At 50.7% G+C, this 20,000-nt stretch overlaps 1 protein-coding gene across 1 annotated transcript in view; it reads left to right on the top strand.

Moving 5' to 3' along the window:
• The window catches only part of LOC117966129 (ankyrin-1-like), a 63,597-nt gene that overhangs the window by 4,598 nt on the left and 38,999 nt on the right, over positions 1-20,000 (top strand). The window contains 5 exon segments of the mRNA XM_059013806.1: positions 11,652-11,753; positions 16,670-16,768; positions 16,899-16,997; positions 17,673-17,771; positions 18,319-18,504. Of these exon segments, the coding sequence (XP_058869789.1) occupies positions 11,652-11,753; positions 16,670-16,768; positions 16,899-16,997; positions 17,673-17,771; positions 18,319-18,504 (585 nt within the window).

The raw sequence follows: 20,000 nt of genomic DNA, 5'->3' as shown, positions 1-20,000 counted from the left end.
CGGGGTGGGACCTGCATAGCGACCCCGTGCTTGGGACTGCAGTGCTGGCACGGCTTCAACGTTTAGGGCAGAAAGAAGAACCACAAGAAAGGGGCTCTTCAAGGAGCGAATGGCCGCGCCCCGATGAAGAGACCGCGTCTGCTGAAACCCCCTCTGCTGTCTTTGTCACTCTTTCCAGCTCTTTAAATAGTTCAGATAGACGCCCTGCTGTTAGGATTGCATCTGTTAGTCAAGTGCTGCCACTGGCCGCTGTTTTTGTATTTATTTTCTTTGGTGCATGTGGAGATGGGAGGGGGTTGGGGGGGGGTGTGTGACGGGTGTCCTAATCTCAGACTCCGACAGCACCCCGCCTCTGCAATGTGCATCTTTCGATAGGAGCTGCGTTCCTTAAAAGATAAAGTCTGCCAGCCGAGCCCGCTGTACCACTTTAGACTGCTGTTGGCAATGTTTGCAGTGGAGTCTGTGAGCGAGCGAGAGAGTGAGTGTGTAAAAACACTTCCAGGCTCATTCTCCTGTATCACGGGGGCCGACAGCCGCAGACTACAAAGCATTGGGGGATTCAAAACTTTGGAGAAGCGGGAGAGAAGGAATGCCAGCTCGAATCTTCACTCGCGGAGTAAGTACTGCAGATTTCCATTTTGTTTGACAAACTAAAGCAACACAGTCGTTTTTCACTTTAATTCTGGTCGTTTTTCCTCCCCAAAGTATGTGATGTCATTTGAGGTTACCCTGTGCTGTACAGCACCAGACTGCATGGTGATTAAATTTAAGAGTTGGCATGGGCAGCAGTGTGGAGTAGTGGTCAGGGCTCTGGACTCTTGACCGGAGGGTCGTGGGTTCAATCCCAGGTGGGGGACACTGCTGCTGTACCCTTGAGCAAGGTACTTTACCTAGATTGCTCCAGTAAAAACCCAACTGTATAAATGGGTAATTGTATGTAAAAAAATAATGTGATCTCTGTATAATGTGAAATAATGTGATATCTTGTAACAATTGTAAGTCGCCCTGGATACGAGCATCTGCTAAGAAATTAATAATAATAATAATAATAATAATAATATGTGCCATAATGTAAACTTCCACTCCAAACTCACTTCTGAGCTAACGCTGTCGGAAACGCTAACGTTCCAATATAATGTAGTATAAAATCACAAAAAATATTCTATAGCCTTGAACTGTAAAAAAAAATGACAAACAAACAAAAGACCCAATTGGGGCTAATTAGTTAATTTTAAGTTAAACGCGACCATCCAGTAATATTGAGGCACCCCCTGCCCTGATGTTTCCGCGGATACATTGTGGGTAGTATCGCGCTATCGCAGAATTCCAGTTTAGTGTATAATCTGGTGATTTCCAGGATATTGGGTGTGTTGATTGTAAAGTACAAGCTTGCTGTGTAAGTCTAGGGTGTAGCAGACTCATCTAATCCCATGCTGTTCAGTGGGTGTGGCGGAGTGTCCCGCCCCTAGTTATTATTATTTGTATTTTTGTTTGCGGCGCGGGTAAAAGCGCCGCGTCTTTTGTTATTATATTTAAAAACCCCGTGAGGATGCATGGCTGATCAGCTACTGATTATTTAACTAGCTGACAGTCATGCATCCTTACCAAACGCGTGCAGACTCTGGCCGAGGGATAATAAGATAATTACCAACTGGTTAATCCCTCGGCCAGAGTATATAAGCCTGCAGCTCTCTGCATTCTAGGTTGAGAGTGTAGAGGAGAGTACGGGAGAGCGGAGAGAGAAAGCCACATTTAGAAAAACAATTGCTAAGACGTGCTGGATTTCCCAGCACATCACTTACTTGTTTGTTTGTTCATTCGTTTGGCCCTCGTGCCCTTTTGTTTTGTGTTTTGTTTAAATATTTTATTTTTGTTTATTAATAAATACGCTTTAACCGCCCAACCATTGTTTTGGTTTCTAATTCCTGGTCCGTGACGTCACCACTGCGAGCCAGACTGCCACATATGGTGTCCTGCGTGGGACAAACAACGCCTCCAACAGCCGGACCAGGATTGAAAAGTGCGTTTTTTTTTTTGTTTGTTCGTTTTTTTTTTCAAATTAAAAATGGGGAAAAGTAGCCGGAGGAGAAAGCAGCAGCAGCAGCAACAACAGCAGCAGGAGGCGCAGCAACATCAGCCTTACCTTGCCACACTGGATATCTGCCTCACCTGCCTGAAGGGTGAGGAGTGGTGCTTCGCGGTTGGTGAGGTTGGGCACGTGGCACCAGACCAACCCCCTCCATGGCAGGAGAAAGAGGAGCCAGAGCGTCCAGTGAGGGAGGACCTGCATCCTCCAAAGAGGACGAATGCACTCTCCTCTGAGGGAGTCTGGGACTGGCTGGTGGAGCCGGGGAGGGATTATGAGGAAGCCCTCCCTGCAGTGATCAACCTCCTGTGGGCAAGAGATGGGGAGCGCTGGGAGGCCTGGGAACAGCAACACCACCCAGCTTCCCTCCCAGACATCGCAGCCATGGTGTTCAACTACCTGGCTGCGGATATGGGAGAGACCCTGCTGCTGCCGTCTCCAGCGCCAGAGGGAGAGGAGCCATCGCTGCCGTCTCCAGCGCCAGAGGGAGAGGAGCCATCGCTGCCGTCTCCAGCGCCAGAGGGAGAGGAGCCATCGCTGCCGTCTCCAGCGCCAGAGGGAGAGGAGCCATCGCTGCCGTCTCCAGCGCCAGAGGGAGAGGAGCCATCGCTGCCGTCTCCAGCATCAGAGGGAGAGGAGCCATCGCTGCCGTCTCCAGCGCCAGAGGGAGAGGAGCCATCGCTGCCGTCTCCAGCGCCAGAGGGAGAGGAGCCATCGCTGCCGTCTCCAGCGCCAGAGGGAGAGGAGCCATCGCTGCCGTCTCCAGCGCCAGAGGGAGAGGAGCCATCGCTGCCGTCTCCAGCGCCAGAGGGAGAGGAGCCATCGCTGCCGTCTCCAGCATCAGAGGGAGAGGAGCCATCGCTACCGTCTCCAGCATCAGAGGGAGAGGAGCCATCGCTACCGTCTCCAGCATCAGAGGGAGAGGAGCCATCGCTGCCATCTCCAGCATCAGAGGGAGAGGAGCCATCGCTACCGTCTCCAGCATCAGAGGGAGAGGAGCCATCGCTACTGTCTCCACCAGCAGAGGGAGAATGCCTGCTGGTTTCGCCTCCACAGCCTGGGGAGGAGCCCGAACGTCCTACGCCCGAGTGGGAGGAGCCCGAACGTCCTACGCCCGAGTGGGAGGAGCCCGAACGTCCTACGCCCGAGTGGGAGGAGCCCGAACGTCCTACGCCCGAGTGGGAGGAGCCCGAACGTCCTACGCCCAAGAGGGGGGAGTCGGTGCGTCCACAGCCCAAGAGGGAGGAGTCGGTGCGTCCACAGCCCAAGAGGGAGGAGTCGGTGCGTCCACAGCCCAAAGAGGGGGGAGTCGGTGCGTCCATAGCCCAAGAGGTGGAAGTCTGCGCTTCCACAGCCGTAGGACCCAAGCTGCAGTCCCAAGAGCCAGAAGGGGAGGAGTTACAGGCTCAACCCCCTGAATTTTTCTGGGGGGGAGAAGGGCAGGATGCTGGTGTTCCCCAGCAGCCTCTATTTATGCTGCTGAAGGGAGCACGGCACACACCAGCCCAGCCGCCACAGCAGAGGGAGCCAGCACCGCCACAGCCTCCCTCTGAGTGGCCAGCATCCGCCCCATCGCCTCTGCCTCCACCACCACCAGGAGCAGAGCAGCAGGAGCTGCCTCTGTCTCCACCACCACCAGGAGCAGGGCAGCAGGAGCTGCTTCTGTCTCCACCATCACCAGGAGCAGAGCAGCAAGAGCTGCCTCTGCCTCCGCCACCTCCACCAGCAGAGGGTGAATGCCTGCTGGTTCCACATCCACCGTCGTGGGAGGACTGCTTGCCCCTCCCACCTCCACCAGCAGAGGGTGAATGCCTGCTGGTTCCGCCTCCACCGTCGTGGGAGGACTGCTTGCCCCTCCCACCTCCACCAGCAGAGGATGAATGCCTGCTGGTTCTGCCTCAACCGTCGTGGGAGGACTGCTTGCCCCTCCCACCTCCACCAGCAGAGGATGAATACCTGCTGGTTCCGCCTCAGCCGCCGTGGGAGGACTGCTTGCCACTCCCAGCTCCACCAGCAGAGGGTGAATACCTGCTGGTTCCGTCTCAGCCGCTGTGGGAGGACTGCTTTCCCCTCCCACCTCCACCAGCAGAGGGTGAATACCTGCTGGTTCCACATCCACCGTCATGGGAAGGACTGCTCCTGCCCTGCCTCGCACCACCCAGGGATGCCTGCCTCGCATCGCCTGGGGCTGCCTGTTCCACATCGCCTGGGGTCGCCAGGGATCCTGCTTCGCCTGGGGTCGCCAGGGATCCTGCTTCGCCTGGGGTCGCCAGGGATCCTGCTTCGCCTGGGGTCGCCAGGGATCCTGCTTCGCCTGGGGTCGCCAGGGATCCTGCTTTGCCTGGGGTCGCCAGGGATCCTGCTTCGCCTGGGGTCACTACACTGTGGTCGGAGCCCCACGGAGGGGAGCTGCCGGCCATGAAGAAAGGGGGGGAGGTCAGGAGACCAGCTTCCCCAGCCGCACTTTCGCGGCAGGAAATACTGTGGCTGGAGCCCCGTGAAGGGCAGCTGTCAGCCATGAAGAAGGGGGGGGAGGTCAGGAGACCAGCTTCCCCCGCAGCAATTTCGCTGCAGGAGAAAGGGTGGCCAGAGCCCCACGGAGGGGAGCTGTCGGCCATGAAGAAGGGGGGGCAGGTCTGGAGACCACCCCCAAAAATTTTTTGGCCAGAGGAGCTGGCCGGTGCGCGGGCCATTGGAACACTACGGCTGTTTGGGTGGGAGGAGGACATCCCACCGTGGCCGCCACCTTTGGCCCGTTGCTGCCCCTGTTCCTGCGCCGGGACTGCTGACCGGGACTTTGGGGACTAAGGGGGGAGGTGGCCGAAAAGGCCATGTGTGCTGCGCACAAGGGGGGGCATGTGTGGCGGAGTGTCCCGCCCCTAGTTATTATTATTTGTATTTTTGTTTGCGGCGCGGGTAAAAGCGCCGCGTCTTTTGTTATTATATTTAAAAACCCCGTGAGGATGCATGGCTGATCAGCTACTGATTATTTAACTAGCTGACAGTCATGCATCCTTACCAAACGCGTGCAGACTCTGGCCGAGGGATAATAAGATAATTACCAACTGGTTAATCCCTCGGCCAGAGTATATAAGCCTGCAGCTCTCTGCATTCTAGGTTGAGAGTGTAGAGGAGAGTACGGGAGAGCGGAGAGAGAAAGCCACATTTAGAAAAACAATTGCTAAGACGTGCTGGATTTCCCAGCACATCACTTACTTGTTTGTTTGTTCATTCGTTTGGCCCTCGTGCCCTTTTGTTTTGTGTTTTGTTTAAATATTTTATTTTTGTTTATTAATAAATACGCTTTAACCGCCCAACCATTGTTTTGGTTTCTAATTCCTGGTCCGTGACGTCACCACTGCGAGCCAGACTGCCACAGTGGGTTACACTTGTAATAGAATCCTTGGGTGTAGGTGAGAGTGGTTTAGAATTCCAGGCTATGATGTAACCTTGGAATACAGAGCCTGGTTGCCGTGGGGATGTCTGCACGCTGCCTGCAGTAGGGAACAGTGTTGTCACATGTCAGCATTGCAGAGGTTACCAGGAAATGCGTCTCCATTGTTTCATTTAGACTTTAAAGCTTAGCAGCAGCTGGTCCAGCACAGGTACAGAGGTCTGCAATGCTGTGTGGGACTTCAGTAAGGAAACAGTGCTGTGTTTCAGCTGAGCCAAGGCAAGGCACCTGCGTCCAGTGGGATTGTGATGCAGGTCTCGTTCGAGGCTGCAGTGTAACTGTGCATGGCTGAGTGAATCTGCTCTAACTTATCCATGAGTTGGATTTGTGCTGTAATAATGAATGGATGTCTGGGCTCAGAGTGGCTGAAACAACCTTGAGCGAAATAGAATCCTGGAGTATTGGAAAAAACTTGAAAGGAGTAAAAAAAAAAAAGAAATAACATTTGAATCATGCGGCTGTTTGTGATTAGAGTTCGCTGTATTGGCCCGTCCTGGTTTTATTAGGACTGCGGATGTGGTTGAGAATCGCAGCTCAAAATACAACGCAAAGCAGGGTCTGAGGCTGAAATACATGAAGTACATGAAATACATGAAATATATCACAGCCAGCTCCTTATCGACCTCCGGGAAGACAGACTGCAGTACTAAAAACTGAATCGGTTCAACGGCAAACGTTTCGACTTGAAATCTGTTTCCATGTCTTCCACATTTTGAAGCCCCTGAGAAAGACTTAGACTGTAAACGCAGAGTGTTGAGGGGATGGAACGGATTGCCATGTTGTTGAGGCACAAACATTGGGATCCTATAAGACCAGATCTATTGTTTTTGTACTTTTTCTCTGTTCTTATATAAACGACATTGTCTTTGTCTTTGACCCTAAGCATGCACAGCTCTGCAGTGTGTGTGCGCTCGTAGAGGGGTGCGATCGAGGGGGTTTAGGGGGTAATAGGGTGTGAACGTGAAATCGCGGGGGTTTATAATAGGGTGCGAACGTCTTCATAGTTGTGATTTGCAGTAGCAATGCAGACAGGGGCACTGCTATGGCAATGCAATGGTTTTGTAATAAGGGGCAATGGTAGCAATGGTGTTGCTATGCCGTTTAGCAAGGAAATGAGTGCTGACAAGGGCCGCAGGATTCTAGGACCCCCTGCCTCCGCTGGGGCTCCAGTGTACCCCACTGACCTCGGGGTTATTGCACAGAGTGTTTGATTGAGGCTCCAGTGTACCCCACTGACCTCGGGGTTATTGCACACAGTGTTTGATTGAGGCTCCAGTGTACTCCACTGACCTCGGGGTTCTTGCACAGAGTGTTTGATTGAGGCTCCAGTGTACCCCACTGACCTCGGGGTTATTGCACAGAGTGTTTGACTGAGGCTTGCTTCCTCTGGATCCCATTAAAACAGCAGAGTGCTGAGTCTTCACTGTTCCTCTCGATGTATGAAGCCCTTTCCTACCTGATCTGGAAGCTGCTATCCATCAATCGTGTGTGTGTGTGTGAGTGAGTGAGTGTGTGTGTGTGTGTGTGTGTGTGTGTGTGTGTGTGCGTCTCTATGAAACTGCTGCAGGCTGCTGTCTCTACAGGTTGAGGTTGAAAAACTGTCTCCTTAATTGTCTGTTCCACGCTTGTTCAATTGTGACAGCCCCATGTCCAAAACCTTTGTGCTGTCCCCAAAGTTTTGGCTACAATATATATATATATATATATACCAATTTATGTCATGCCTGCGTCACGGCAGACTTTGACAGGACAAGATTAATTACAGCACGGGGAGATTAAAGAACGACTCTGCACAAACCTCCAACCCGTACCCTTAATTGGATTTAATTAGGAAAGCCACCGTCAGAGTGATTAATGCAAGCTGTTACAATATCACACTTTAGAGGAATCATTCGCAGTGTTCAGTACAAAGCCATGCTCCCACTTCAGTGTCATTTAAAAACAAAAAGAAAAATGATCTTTTGCTCATGTCTCTCTCCAGTTAGGTGCAGCCTCATCCCATTGGGGCTGCCCCTGTGCTAGCATTGCCCCTTAGACAGTAAAGAACCGTTGCAGTGCCACTGTCTGTCTGTCTCTGTCTGTCTGTCTGTCTGTCTGTCTGCAGTGCCACTGTCTCTGTCTGTCTGTCTGTCTGTCTGTCTGTCTGTCTGCAGTGCCACTGTCTGTCTGTCTGTCTGTCTGTCTACATTGCTACTGAACGCCATTTGAGAAAAGTTTTGCAGGCATCATTTGGTACCTATCTACCAATGGCAGCCTCATCCCATTGTAGCTCCTGTCTATCTGCAATGCCACTGAAGGGGCCATTATTGGCTGTAAACGAGCGACTCTGCAGTATACATCAGGGAGTTAAGTAAAGTGGGTATGAGTTTGTATTATTCATATTCAATTATTTTTGCTGGCTTCACTCAGCAGCAGATTGATTTTTTTGTGTTGATTTTCATTTCATTGAATGCAGCTCTCTCCATTACCATCACATCACTGGCTGCAGTCAATAACCCAGCACTCACATTTTACAAGAATAGTGCAGAGTCCAGGGCTCGCTCTCTCTCTCTCTCTCTCTCTCTCTCTCTCTCTCTCTCTCTCTCTCTCTCTCTCTCTCTCTCTCTCTCTCTCTCTCTCTCAGACAGACAGGGGCACTGCAATGGCAATGCAGAGGCTTGTAGTGCCCCTGTCTGTCTAGTGAGAACGGCTGGCTGCTTTCATACCAGCCTCTCCATCAGAGAAACACCATGATGGAGTGTAGCTGTCACAATCACCATCACAGTGCCAGCAAACGGAATGGGATGCTATCAGCAGCGTGTGTGTGTGCGTGCGTGCGTGTATGTGTGTGTTGCGTGTGTTTTCTCAGCATGTGGTTTGGTTTCAAGGTGGGGTCTGTCTGCGGGCCCCCTGATAAGGAAATACTAACTCCCAAAAACCACACCCCTGCCTGTGTCTGCAGCCCGATACCCTCCTTCCGAAAACACCCTGCAGGAACCGTCCCACGATGGGAAAATAACAAACTCATTATACCCAGGATATACTGTGCACCCTGTGATTTCCATTTGAAAATAACTAGCCCTGAAATGAAGCACACGTGTATGAACTTATTTATACCACACGCGTGGATCCATGAAGCGGGTTGTGCAAAAAGATGCACACACTAAGTACATTGTAACTATGCACAATAGCATTTTAATTACGTGTAAGTACATGTAAATACACAGTAATCAAAGACTCTTAATGTAAAGTGTTACCGAACCTAAAGGAATGGTACAGTGCTGTATGCCAATCCAGCCCCAGCTTGGAAGCTGGTAGGCAGTGTGTGTGAAAGTGTCTGTGGATCCTCACCCCTGCCTGAGAGCTGTCAGCTCCGCTGCCCACGCCTCGCTTGATCCCCGTCGCCCAGGAATGTGCCCTTTCATTCAGCCTGGCTGACTCAGTCGTTGGTTCTGCAGACCCGAGGAAAAAGAGAAAGCTTTCTGTGTCTCTGAATGAGTTCCACCTCCCAGCTATACTGCCACCTGCTGGACGCTGCGGTGCATTCCCAGGGCAGACAGGGCTAAAGCAGCCAGTTCATAGTGTGGCGTTGGGGGTTTCATAAACCCCACAGTCAGATCTTATTGTGACCCTGCAAAAAATGGTACATTTCTTAATGCTCTTACTGTACTATAATCCATATCAGCAGTGAGACAGTGTGCTGGAGGGAGGTAGTGTGGTGTAGTGGTTGACGGAACAGTGTAATTCGTATTTATAGTGAAGAAGTACCTGAAGCTAGCTTAATGAAATAAGTGTCATATTTCTCAACATTTTGCGTGGATTGTGCAAGCCAAGTCCTGCAGCGGTTGCTATAGCTACCTTCAGCTATGTGGGTGGACAGATAGCTGTTGGCAAGTGTTGAATCATCCCTGTGCCAATTCTTAAATGAGTGCCCCGAGGGCAAGCTGGCATCCTGTCCTAATAAAGAGGGCTTGGACTAAGAAAGGGGTGTAGGGGGGGGTCTGTGTCAACTGTTAGAGAGAAGGGGGGGGGACAATGAGGAAGAGGTTAGAGAGGGGAAGATAAGGGAAGGAGGGGGAGGAGAGAAAGAGGGTTAGATGAGAGAGAAAGAAGGGGAGAAGGAGAGCGAGATAGAAGGGAGGATGGGTGAGAGGAGAGCAAGGACGAGAGGACACTAGCAGGAGAGAGAGATAGGGAGGGTTGAGAGAAAGAAAACAAGAGGGTGAGCTGAGGTATAGGGCAGCCGAGAAAGGACAGAGGAGGTAGTGGGGAGAGAGAGATGAAAGAGGGAGAAAGGCTGGAGAGAGAAGGGAGGGCTTGAGGGCGAGGAGACGTGCACCACAGCCGTATTCATCCTTAAAGAAACTCCCCTTGCTGCCAAGTGGCACAAACTGAAAGAGTTCAAGGGTAATGAAGCAGCCTTTGTTTGCAAGCTGATAATCCTGTGAAAATCCTGCCTGCCTGCGCCCAGACCGCTGACTCAGCCCCGCGAGCCCGCTATCTCACTTGGACGCGTTCCCCAGCCTGGCGACGCTGCCGTGGCTTTCTAACCGGGGCTGAGATCACATTACGCAAGAGAAACATGACTCCTTGATCGCTTTGTAATGACTCTGCCTGTCTGAGAGGTGCAGGGCAGCCTGGGAGAAGCACACAGGGTTGGCATTCAAACATCGTTGCAGACAGGAGCCTGTATCTGGGATGAAACGCAGAACGACTCTCTCAGCACTGTGGGGTGCGGAGATAGTGAGCGAGCAAGCAGCGAGGTTTGAGTGGAGTAAAACGGGGTAACAAACACCCCCCCCCCCCAGTCGTTCTGCATTGACACATCCATCCCAGATTACACCATCCCTGGGCTATTCAAAATGAGTTTATTTTCTCCTTTAGTTGTTGTGATATTTGTTATTTATGGTTTCCAAAAGAACCCGTGCCAGCCTGTGGGTCTAACTGATACAGCAGTCGTCTTGCCAGCAGGTGTGCCAGCAGTCAGGTATCATCTAAAGTTCCTATAATAGCATCGTCAGTTTTTATTTGGAAGTTGTTGGGAGGGTTGTCCTATGTTGAACTCCTAAAATGGAGAAGGGTGCCCCCACACACCCTCTCTCCCCCGCTGTTTTTGTCTGGTTTGGCTGGCTATATTTTTAGCCCTCCTCTGTATTTGTAGCGGGACACAGTGACAGAGCGAGTGTCTTTCTTTAACTGAGAGAGTCGTTGATTGGGGGCTCAGGTTGCAATCCGAATTGAGGGGCCATGGCGGGACGAAAGGGCGCTGCTGTCCCCCTGCACTCTGTGAGTAACTTGAAGGGTGAAGGGGGCAGGGGGGCAGGGGTGCAGGGGTGCAGGGGGTTTGGAGAGGGGCAGTGGGGTCCCGGAGTCGAGCTGGTGTCAGGCCAGTTTGTAATCGTCTCTCCGTGGGAACCCGGGGTCTGGCAGCAGCAGCAGCAGCAGCCGCAGCAGCTCCGTGTACAGCTGTGCCTGCTCGTATTCAAGTGGACCCCTCAGCTACCGCGGGCTGAGTTTCAGTGCAGCGCGGGCATGGGCTGTGTACAGCTCTGGACAAACGTTTTGCCTCACCCCTAATGAATGAACTCATTTTGCTTTATAAAGTCGAGTGAAAGCTGCTGAATAATGTTACGTTAACATATTGAATTGCACACCGCTTTGTAGTTTTCAATATACTTAATGTAAAAACTGACAAAACAAAAATAAATAATCTAACATGAAACACTGTACTGCTGTCACGGCTTCCGGTAGACTTTTGCGATTTCGTTTTGTAGTTTCTGTTTTCTAATTCATTGAATGTCTTTAGTTTAAGCTCATAGTTTATGACTCATAGTTTACGAGTTTTTGAAGTTATGGATCAGGAAACGAATGAATGCCATCAGGATGTGTATTGAGTCTGTGTATTGACTCTGTGTATTGACTGTGTATTGAGTCTGTGTATTGACTCTGTGTATTGACTGTGTATTGACTCTGTATGGTCTCTGTGTATTGGCTCTGTGTATTGACTCTGTGTATTGACTCTGTGTATTGACTCTGTATTGACCATGTGTATTGACTCTGTATATTGACCATGTGTATTGACCATGTATATTGACCATGTGTATTGATTCTTGACCCTCCCTCTCTGTCCAGGCTGACGCCTCTACAAGTTTACTCCGTGCTGCCCGCTCAGGGAATCTGGACAAGGCTCTCGACCACATTAAGAATGGAGTGGACATCAACTCAGCCAATCAGGTGAGAGGAGACACCCTCACTGCAGACCAGAGCTGAGCAGCAGCCCATCAGTCCATCACTCCATCACTCTGTCAATCCATCACTCCATGTCCATCAGTCCATCACTCCCTCGATCCATCACTCCATCAAACTACTGATCACTTCCCAAAGTAATCCATTACAAACCACGGATCACTTCCCAAGTAAGGGGATGAAAGTCAAATGTGTTCCTTTTGACCCTGAAGTTTTAAGCTGCAGTGTGACCCAGTGGTTACAACAGATCTGTATAAAGGCATGATGCTACCATTGGTACAACAGTACCACAGTGGGAGCATGTTCATATTGTTAGTGTCACATGTTCATATTGTTAGTATCACATGTTCATATTGTTAGTGTCACATATTCATATTGTTAGTGGCACATGTTCATATTTGCATACACTGTTTCATTGCAGTACCCTGGTATCAGTCTCAGACAGACAGAGCACTAACCTATCAGGACTATGTTTTCTGATTCCTTTGTGTTGCCATTGCTGGTAATGCTGTGGTCCGCTGTGGCAATGCTGGCAGGGGGTTCTTCAGGGTATATAAGAGTTGAAACATGTGTAGTTATTTCTGTGAACCTGTTGAGGTTTGAGCTGCTGGCACAGACACTGTGTTATCACTGAGCACAGCTGTAGATGTTGGGAATGAGCCAGGCACATAGAGAGGGGGGGGGGGCTCATCTTCAGGACCCCTCCCTATCACCGGCTATCAATAATAAACACACAGGGCCAGGGAGGGGGTCTGTCTGGGTGCAAAACACTCAGCTTCAACTTCCAACACGGCCGGTCTAAGAAAGATATCTGCACTCAAACTCTGATCACTAAACTAATCTTCCTGTCATGCTAAAAGTGACTAAACATTGTGTAAAAAGCCTTCTCTAAATTAGGGGGTTTATTAAAATATATACAACATAGAGTGCCACCAAAAATGATTCTGACAGCTCGAGTAAGTGTTCAAGTTTATTTTTAGTTTTCACTGACAGTCGCTAGCCCATTCATCCCCCATTCTTCTTAGAAACTTTCAACTCACACCAAATCAACAGCCGTTTCTGTCTGCCTGTCTGGGAGCCTTCTGGATAAACAGGTTCATAGAAATAACTACAGATGTTTTCATTGAACTCTGAAGAACCCGCAGCTAGCAGGGCCATCAGCAGACCACAGCATTGCCAGCCATGGCAACACAGTGCATTGGGACCAGATACTGCACAGTGCAGCGGTCCTGATACGGCAGCACACTGTCTGTCTGGTAATAAGCGGAGTGGGTCAGGGTCTGTGCCTTGATCTTCAGTCCAGGCTGGTGTGTTAGACATGTCCCCCGTGGAGAGTGGAGAACATCAGGGATTGGCTGGCTCGCTTTAAATACCTCGCTGCTGTTCTGCATTACAGGTGACCCTTAGAAAAGTCTACCATAGTTCAAGCAGAGCAAAGTGTAATAAAGCATGGTAAAGCATAGGTAAGCATTGTGAAAACATGGCAAACTATGATCAATGCATAGTACTGTGGTGAACTTCTACAAGGGTTAACGCAGCGTGTGTAACACCTCAGATCTACTGTTGGTGTTTGCTGTAGTTTACCGGCAGGGGAAAGTGAGACGCGGGATTATGTCTGCCTCCTATTTCCAGAGCTCGTTGACTCATCAAAACAAAACCGAAATCCATTCCATTTTCTTTTCAATAAGATGGTCAGCACATCTTCAGCACAATCAATACTGCTGTGATCTGTGAAAGGTTCTGGGGAAGCCCCCTGGAATTAGATTGGGATCCCAGTTGGGTCTGAGGGAACATCTCTGCATGGGGTACATACAGTGTGAGTGTTTATTTCTAAACACACTGCAGGGGTTTCCTGTGAAAGGTTTACGAGTCCGTCTTGCCTCCTGAGCTCTTGTCTGAAGATGTCACTTTGGTCCTCCTGTGGGCAGCTTGAGTCCTCGCAGCTGGAGCGCCTTTGAGAATGGAAACCCTGGACGGGACTGTGGAACTCTGCAGCAGCCTCACACTGGGGGTCAAAACACCGAACAGGACCACGGGACACTGCCCCAGCAAACACTGAGAATTGTATTGAAATGGATGATTACTTTTCACTGTCATTTATTCAATACAATCTCAGAAAATCACACGAAGCTGCCGCAGCCAGTACGCAATTGGTCTTTGAAAAGCTCCATTTGAAGTCTCTGACTGGCCTCTGTAGACCCTGCAGACACTGGGAGGAGTCTGATGCAGTCACACGCCAAGCTGCAGACATGCTTTGTGTGCAATTTCTGTACTTGCAGAGAACCCCGGGGAGGGCAGTCTTACGCTAATGCCCTTGATTGTAACTGGTCAGTCAGGATCTACCGCTAGAGCTGCTGTTTGTGACGCCCCCTTCAGGAGAAGCGGGTGCAGTGCAGGTTCAGTGCTTGACAACAGCCACAAGAGAGTCTGGAAGGAAGAGAAACTGCAAGAAAAACACACAGACAGCACTCCTTTGACTGTCTGTCTGTCTGTCTGTCTGTCCCTCTATCAAGGCTTTCTTGCTTTCATTCTTTTCATCTGCAGTATCTGTCTTTCTCTAACTGTCCATCTAGTGTCCTGTATATAATTCAGTCTATCTATCTTCTAAATAGTCCTTCATCTCCCAGCGAAGCAGCCAGCAACTCTTTCATCCTCCCCTCTCGCGTCTCACCTCCTCTCTATCCTCTAACTTCCTACACTCTCCCCTCTCCTCTCTCCCCTCACCCTCCTCACCCTCTCTCTTCCCCAGGCTGCTCGGCTCCTTCTCAGGGCTGGGGGATGGTAGATTGTGGTCTCCCGTTGCTGTGGAATATCAGTCCTGTGAGAAAGGTCCAACCTCACATGTCCTGTAATGTTCAAGGAGGGATATATGAGGTCAGACCTGTCCCACAGGGCTCGTATTCTTTCAATCCTGGAGGCTGGAACGTGCCATCACCTCGCCATCATCACTTCACCCTCGCCACCATCCGGCCAGCCCCATCTACCCTGTGACTGTGACCCCGTCATCGCCCCAGTGTGTCACCCTGAAGAACCCTTAGCAGGCAGACCCATTACCAGCATTAGTTGCCTACTTGCAGCAGTGGGAGGTTCCAAAGCGACCCTTCAAGCTCTTGTAGCTTAGAGAACAACACTGAACATAGAAAAGGGTCTGGTCTTCTATCTGCTCCTGACATGGGACGGGAAACTCCAAGAGAGCTGAAATCTTCACAGCTGCAGATTTCAAGCTGGCTGTAACATTTTAGAAGTAACTTGAACTCTGCAACTGTTTTTGAGCTGAAAACAATTAAAAACGGTCTAATTAAGCAAATGATCAGTTCAATTAAGGGCCTAGTTAAGTAATTGAGAGCTCAGTTGGAATGAAAACCAGCAGACACAGGGGGTCCCCAGGACCAGGGTTGGGAAGCCTTGCTCTAGTGTGTAAGACAATCAGGGCATTAGGCACACTGCCCCCTAGTGTATAACATAGTCAGGGCATCAGAGATGCAGTTGATCTGGGTAGAGCTGTGATGCAGTCGGGTTGATCTGTGTAGAGCTGTGATGCAGTCGGGTTGATCTGGGTAGAGCTGTGATGCAGTCGGGTTGATCTGGGTAGAGCTGTGATGCAGTCGGGTTGATCTGTGCAGAGCTGTGATGCAGTCGGGTTGGTGCCGTGTATTGATCAGGAGGGAGGCAGAGTGTGTGTTTCTCCTTGAGCTGCGAGTATCCGATGACCCTGCAGTGGCTGCTGTGAAATCAATCTGTCCGACAGGCACAGTTTAGCGGACTGAGTGTTCAAACCTGGCTTCCAGGAAGAAGGGTTCTGCAAGGATCTGATACCTTCAAAACAAATACACAGACCAGACCCATCAAAGCACAGCACAGCACAGCACAGACCCCGCACAGCACAGACAGCGCAGACCCAGCACAGCACAGCACAGCACAGCACAGCACAGCCCTTGCGTTTTGTGTTATAATGTAGATCTTTGGTTGCTGTAGTTCAGCTGGGTTTACAGTGGTGTTCAATGATTGAACTGCCTGCTATATTCTGAACAGCTGTGCAACACACAGGACAATGCCTCCATGACGCTGCTCTAAAACCCCAGGAGATCTTCGAGAGTTATTGTGTCCCCAATTATCCTGACTGTGTGATACACTGGGAGCTGCAACTCCCTGACTCAGTACATGACCATTGCATTGCCACTGTCTGCATTGCTATTGCAGTGCCCCTGTCTGTCTGCATTGCCATTGCAGTGCCCCTGTCTGTCTGCATTGCCATTGTCGTGTCCCTGTCTGTCTGCATTGCCATTGCAGTGCCCCTGTCTGTCTGCATTGCCATTGCAATGCCCGTCTGTCTGCATTGCCATTGCAGTGCCCCTGTCTGTCTGCATTGCCATTGCAGTGCCCCTGTCTGTCTGCATTGCCATTGCAGTGCCCCTGTCTGTCTGCATTGCCATTGCAGTGCCCCTGTCTGTCTGCATTGCCATTGCAGTGCCCCTGTCTGTGTGCCTCTCGCTGTGTGCACTGGCTGTGAAGGTCTCTTATTGAGGGAGCGCTGTGCAGTGCAGGTGTGAACCAGTGGATCGTTGCAGCCTGGCGCTCTTGGCTGTGTGGATGAGTGATGTGCCCGCTGGCTGCCAGGCTCAGGGCAGGGATTGATTGCATTGTGCTAGTAATGATGACAAGAACAAGGCGCCTTTCACCCTCATCGATTAGGAGAGAGAGAGGGAGAGAGAGAGAGAGAGAGAGAGCTGGCCTGCATTCACAGAGCAGAGGGGGGTCACCTTGAGACAAACCAAGGGAAACACAACATCTTTAACTCTTTGCTGACTGGTGCGTGTCTGTCTGGGGGAGGGCGTGTGCCTGTGCTCAAGCTGGTCTGGTCTGGTCTGGTTTGAAGTCTGCTCTCCTCTCTCTCCTCTCCCCAGAACGGGCTCAACGGGCTGCACCTGGCGTCCAAGGAGGGGCACGTCAAGATGGTGCTGGAGCTCCTGCACAACGGAATCGCACTGGAGACCACCACCAAGGTGAGGGGAGAGGGAGAGGGGCCGGGGAGGAGAGGGGGGGGTGGGGATGGGGGCTTGCATTACATTACTTTGCTTTTACCGTGGGATAGCGCAGCCAACAGGTTAACTGTGTGGCGTCTGTCTCCTGCAGAAAGGCAACACTGCCCTCCACATAGCAGCGCTGGCCGGGCAGGAGCAAGTGGTCACCGAACTGACCAACTACGGGGGCAACGTGAACGCACAGTCCCAGGTAGGGATGAACTGACCCCGTTTTCTTACCCCCTTAGAAGAACTACAGCAGCAACTAGAAATGATCACGGGTCCCCCCTCTTACAGCGCTAACCAGAGACTGGCTACCCAAACAATAAGCTGACCACTACAACCATTCCTGATGTTAATACGATGGACTGAATATAAACCGCTAAGCATTAGTGCTGTTCTTGAGTTTGAATGGGCTGGCTGTGTTTGAATGGGCTGGTCGTGGGTTCAATCCCAGGTGGAGGACACTGCTGCTGTACCCTTGAGCAAGGTACTTTACCTAGATTGCTCCAGTAAAAACCCAACTGTATAAATGGGGAATTGTATGTAAAAATAATGTGATATCTTGTAACAATTGAAAGTCGACCTGGATAAGGGCATCTGCTAAGAAATAAATAAATAATAATAATAATAATAATAATAATAATAATAATAATAATAATAATAATAATAATATATCCAGCTCGTTAGCGCTAGCTTCACAAGCCAGTATCATCTGTATGCTTTCCTCTTCCACTGTAGTTGGCCTCTGAGATTGATTCCTAATTGCAGCGAGCGGGCTCTCCTCTGTCGAGCTCCTGACCAAGCGAGTCAGTTTGTCTTCAGGACAGAATTTTCTACCTTGAGCTGTGTGCCAGTGTAACAGACCCCCTCCGCTCTGTTTCAGAAGGGATTCACACCCCTCTACATGGCTGCACAGGAGAATCACTTGGAGGTGGTCAAGTTCCTGCTGGAAAACGGAGCCAATCAGAACATAGCGACCGAGGTGAGTCACACCATACAGACACGCCCCCCTCCACACTGCTGTACAAGTGGATACACTGAGGGCAGCAGTGTGGAGTAGTGGTTAGGGCTCTGGACTCTTGACCGGAGGGTCGTGGGTTCAAATCCCAGGTGGGGGACACTGCTGCTGTACCCTTGAGCAAGGTACTTTACCTAGATTGCTCCAGTAAAAACCCAACTGTATAAATGGGTAATTGTATATAAAAAATAATGTGATGTCTTGTAACAATTGTAAGTCGCCCTGGATAAGGACGTCTGCTAAGAAATAAATAAATAAAAGAGAAGGAAGGGAAAAAGGAAAAGCATGAAAAAGAGAAAAGGTGGAGGAAGGGAAAGAATGAAAGAAGGTAGGGAAAGAAAGAAAAAATGGAAGGAAAGAAAAAAGGAAGACTGGGGAAAAGAATAAAAGTGAGTGAGCGGACTCTGACACTAGTGTGTGTGGGGAGACATTGAAAGCCTGTTTGTGTCCCCTGTCCCCCATGCCTGTCCCCCATGCGTGTTTACAGTCTCCTCTGTCTGTGCCCTGGCAGGACGGCTTCACCCCCCTGGCCGTGGCTCTTCAGCAGGGCCACGAGAACGTGGTTGCTCTGCTCATTAACTACGGGACGAAGGGCAAGGTGCGGCTGCCAGCGCTCCACATAGCCGCTCGCAACGACGACACGCGCACCGCCGCAGTGCTGCTGCAGAACGACCCCAACGCAGACGTGCTCTCCAAGGTAGGAACCCAAACACTGCCCCTGAAAGCAAACCCACAGGAGATCTGTGTGGAGGGATTGGTATTCAGTGCCTGATTTCAGAGTCCCTGTGTTCTACTGACTCTGTGTTCTGCTGACTCTGTGTTCTGCTGACTCTGTGTTCCACTGACTCTGTGTTCCACTGACTCTGTGTTCCACTGACTCTGTGTTCTACTGACTCTGTGTTCCACTGACTCTGTGTTCCACTGACTCTGTGTTCCACTGACTTTGTGTTCCACTGACTCTGTGTTCCACTGACTCTGTGTTCCACTGACTTTGTGTTCCATTGACTCTGTGTTCCACTGACTGTGTTCTACTGACTCTGTGTTCTACTGACTCTGTGTTCCACTGACTCTGTGTTCCACTGACTCTGTGTTCCACTGACTCTGTGTTCTACTGACTCTGTGTTCCACTGACTCTGTGTTCCACTGACTTTGTGTTCCACTGACTTTGTGTTCCACTGACTCTGTGTTCTACTGACTCTGTGTTCCACTGACTCTGTGTTCCACTGACTCTAAGCACACCTTTTCTGCAGAATCTGATCCTGTCTGTTAGAATGGACTTGGAATAACGTAGAAAAGTGTCCCTCAGACACTGCATCCAATAATGAACTTGGACGTACATGACGGCACACATTTACAAAAGCAGTGTACTCAGTCTGCCCTGATGTCTTGTTTCAGTTTGATTTTGTGTAACGTTACACCAACAGCTGCACACATTATTAAAGGGTAAGGTTCACTACAAGGATCTTTATCAAGATTACAGGGATGTTTCAGACAGAGGGAAGACGTATTCAAAGTGTAGGCTGTGTCACACAAGACATGTCGCTTTAATATTCTGTATAGTGTGGTGCGTTCTGACAAAAATGACAGATATGGCCTTATATTGAATACAAGAAATGTAAATGATCTTTTTCTTTCTTTTCTCTCTCTCTCCCCCCTCCCTCCCATTCTCTCTCTCTCCCTCCCTCCCGTTCTCTCCCTCTCCCCCCTCCCTCCCATTCTCTCTCTCCCTCTCCCTCCCATTCTCTCTCTCTCCCTCTCCCTCCCGTTCTCTCCCTCTCCCCCCTCCCTCCCATTCTCTCTCTCCCCCTCCCTCCTGTTCTCTCCCTCTCCCTCTCTCTCCCTCTCCCTCCCATTCTCTCTCTCTCCCTCTCCCTCCCATTCTCTCTCTCTCCCCCTCCCTCCCGTTCTCTCCCTCTCCCCCCTCCCTCCCGTTCTCTCCCTCTCCCCCCTCCCTCCCATTCTCTCTCTCCCCCTCCCTCCCATTCTCTCTCTCTCCCCCTCCCTCCCGTTCTCTCCCTCTCCCCCCTCCCTCCCATTCTCTCTCTCCCCCTCCCTCCCATTCTCTCTCTCTCTCCCCCTCCCTCCTGTTCTCTCCCTCTCCCCCCTCCCTCCCATTCTCTCTCCCCCTCCCTCCCGTTCTCTCCCTCTCCCTCTCCCTCCCAATCTCTCCTTCTGCTCCCCCTCTCCCTCTCT

The sequence above is a fragment of the Acipenser ruthenus genome, chromosome 46 (genome assembly GCF_902713425.1).
Source record: "Acipenser ruthenus chromosome 46, fAciRut3.2 maternal haplotype, whole genome shotgun sequence".
Classification (NCBI taxonomy): Eukaryota; Metazoa; Chordata; class Actinopteri; order Acipenseriformes; family Acipenseridae; genus Acipenser; species Acipenser ruthenus.
This window is presented reverse-complemented; position numbering and strand designations above follow the sequence as displayed.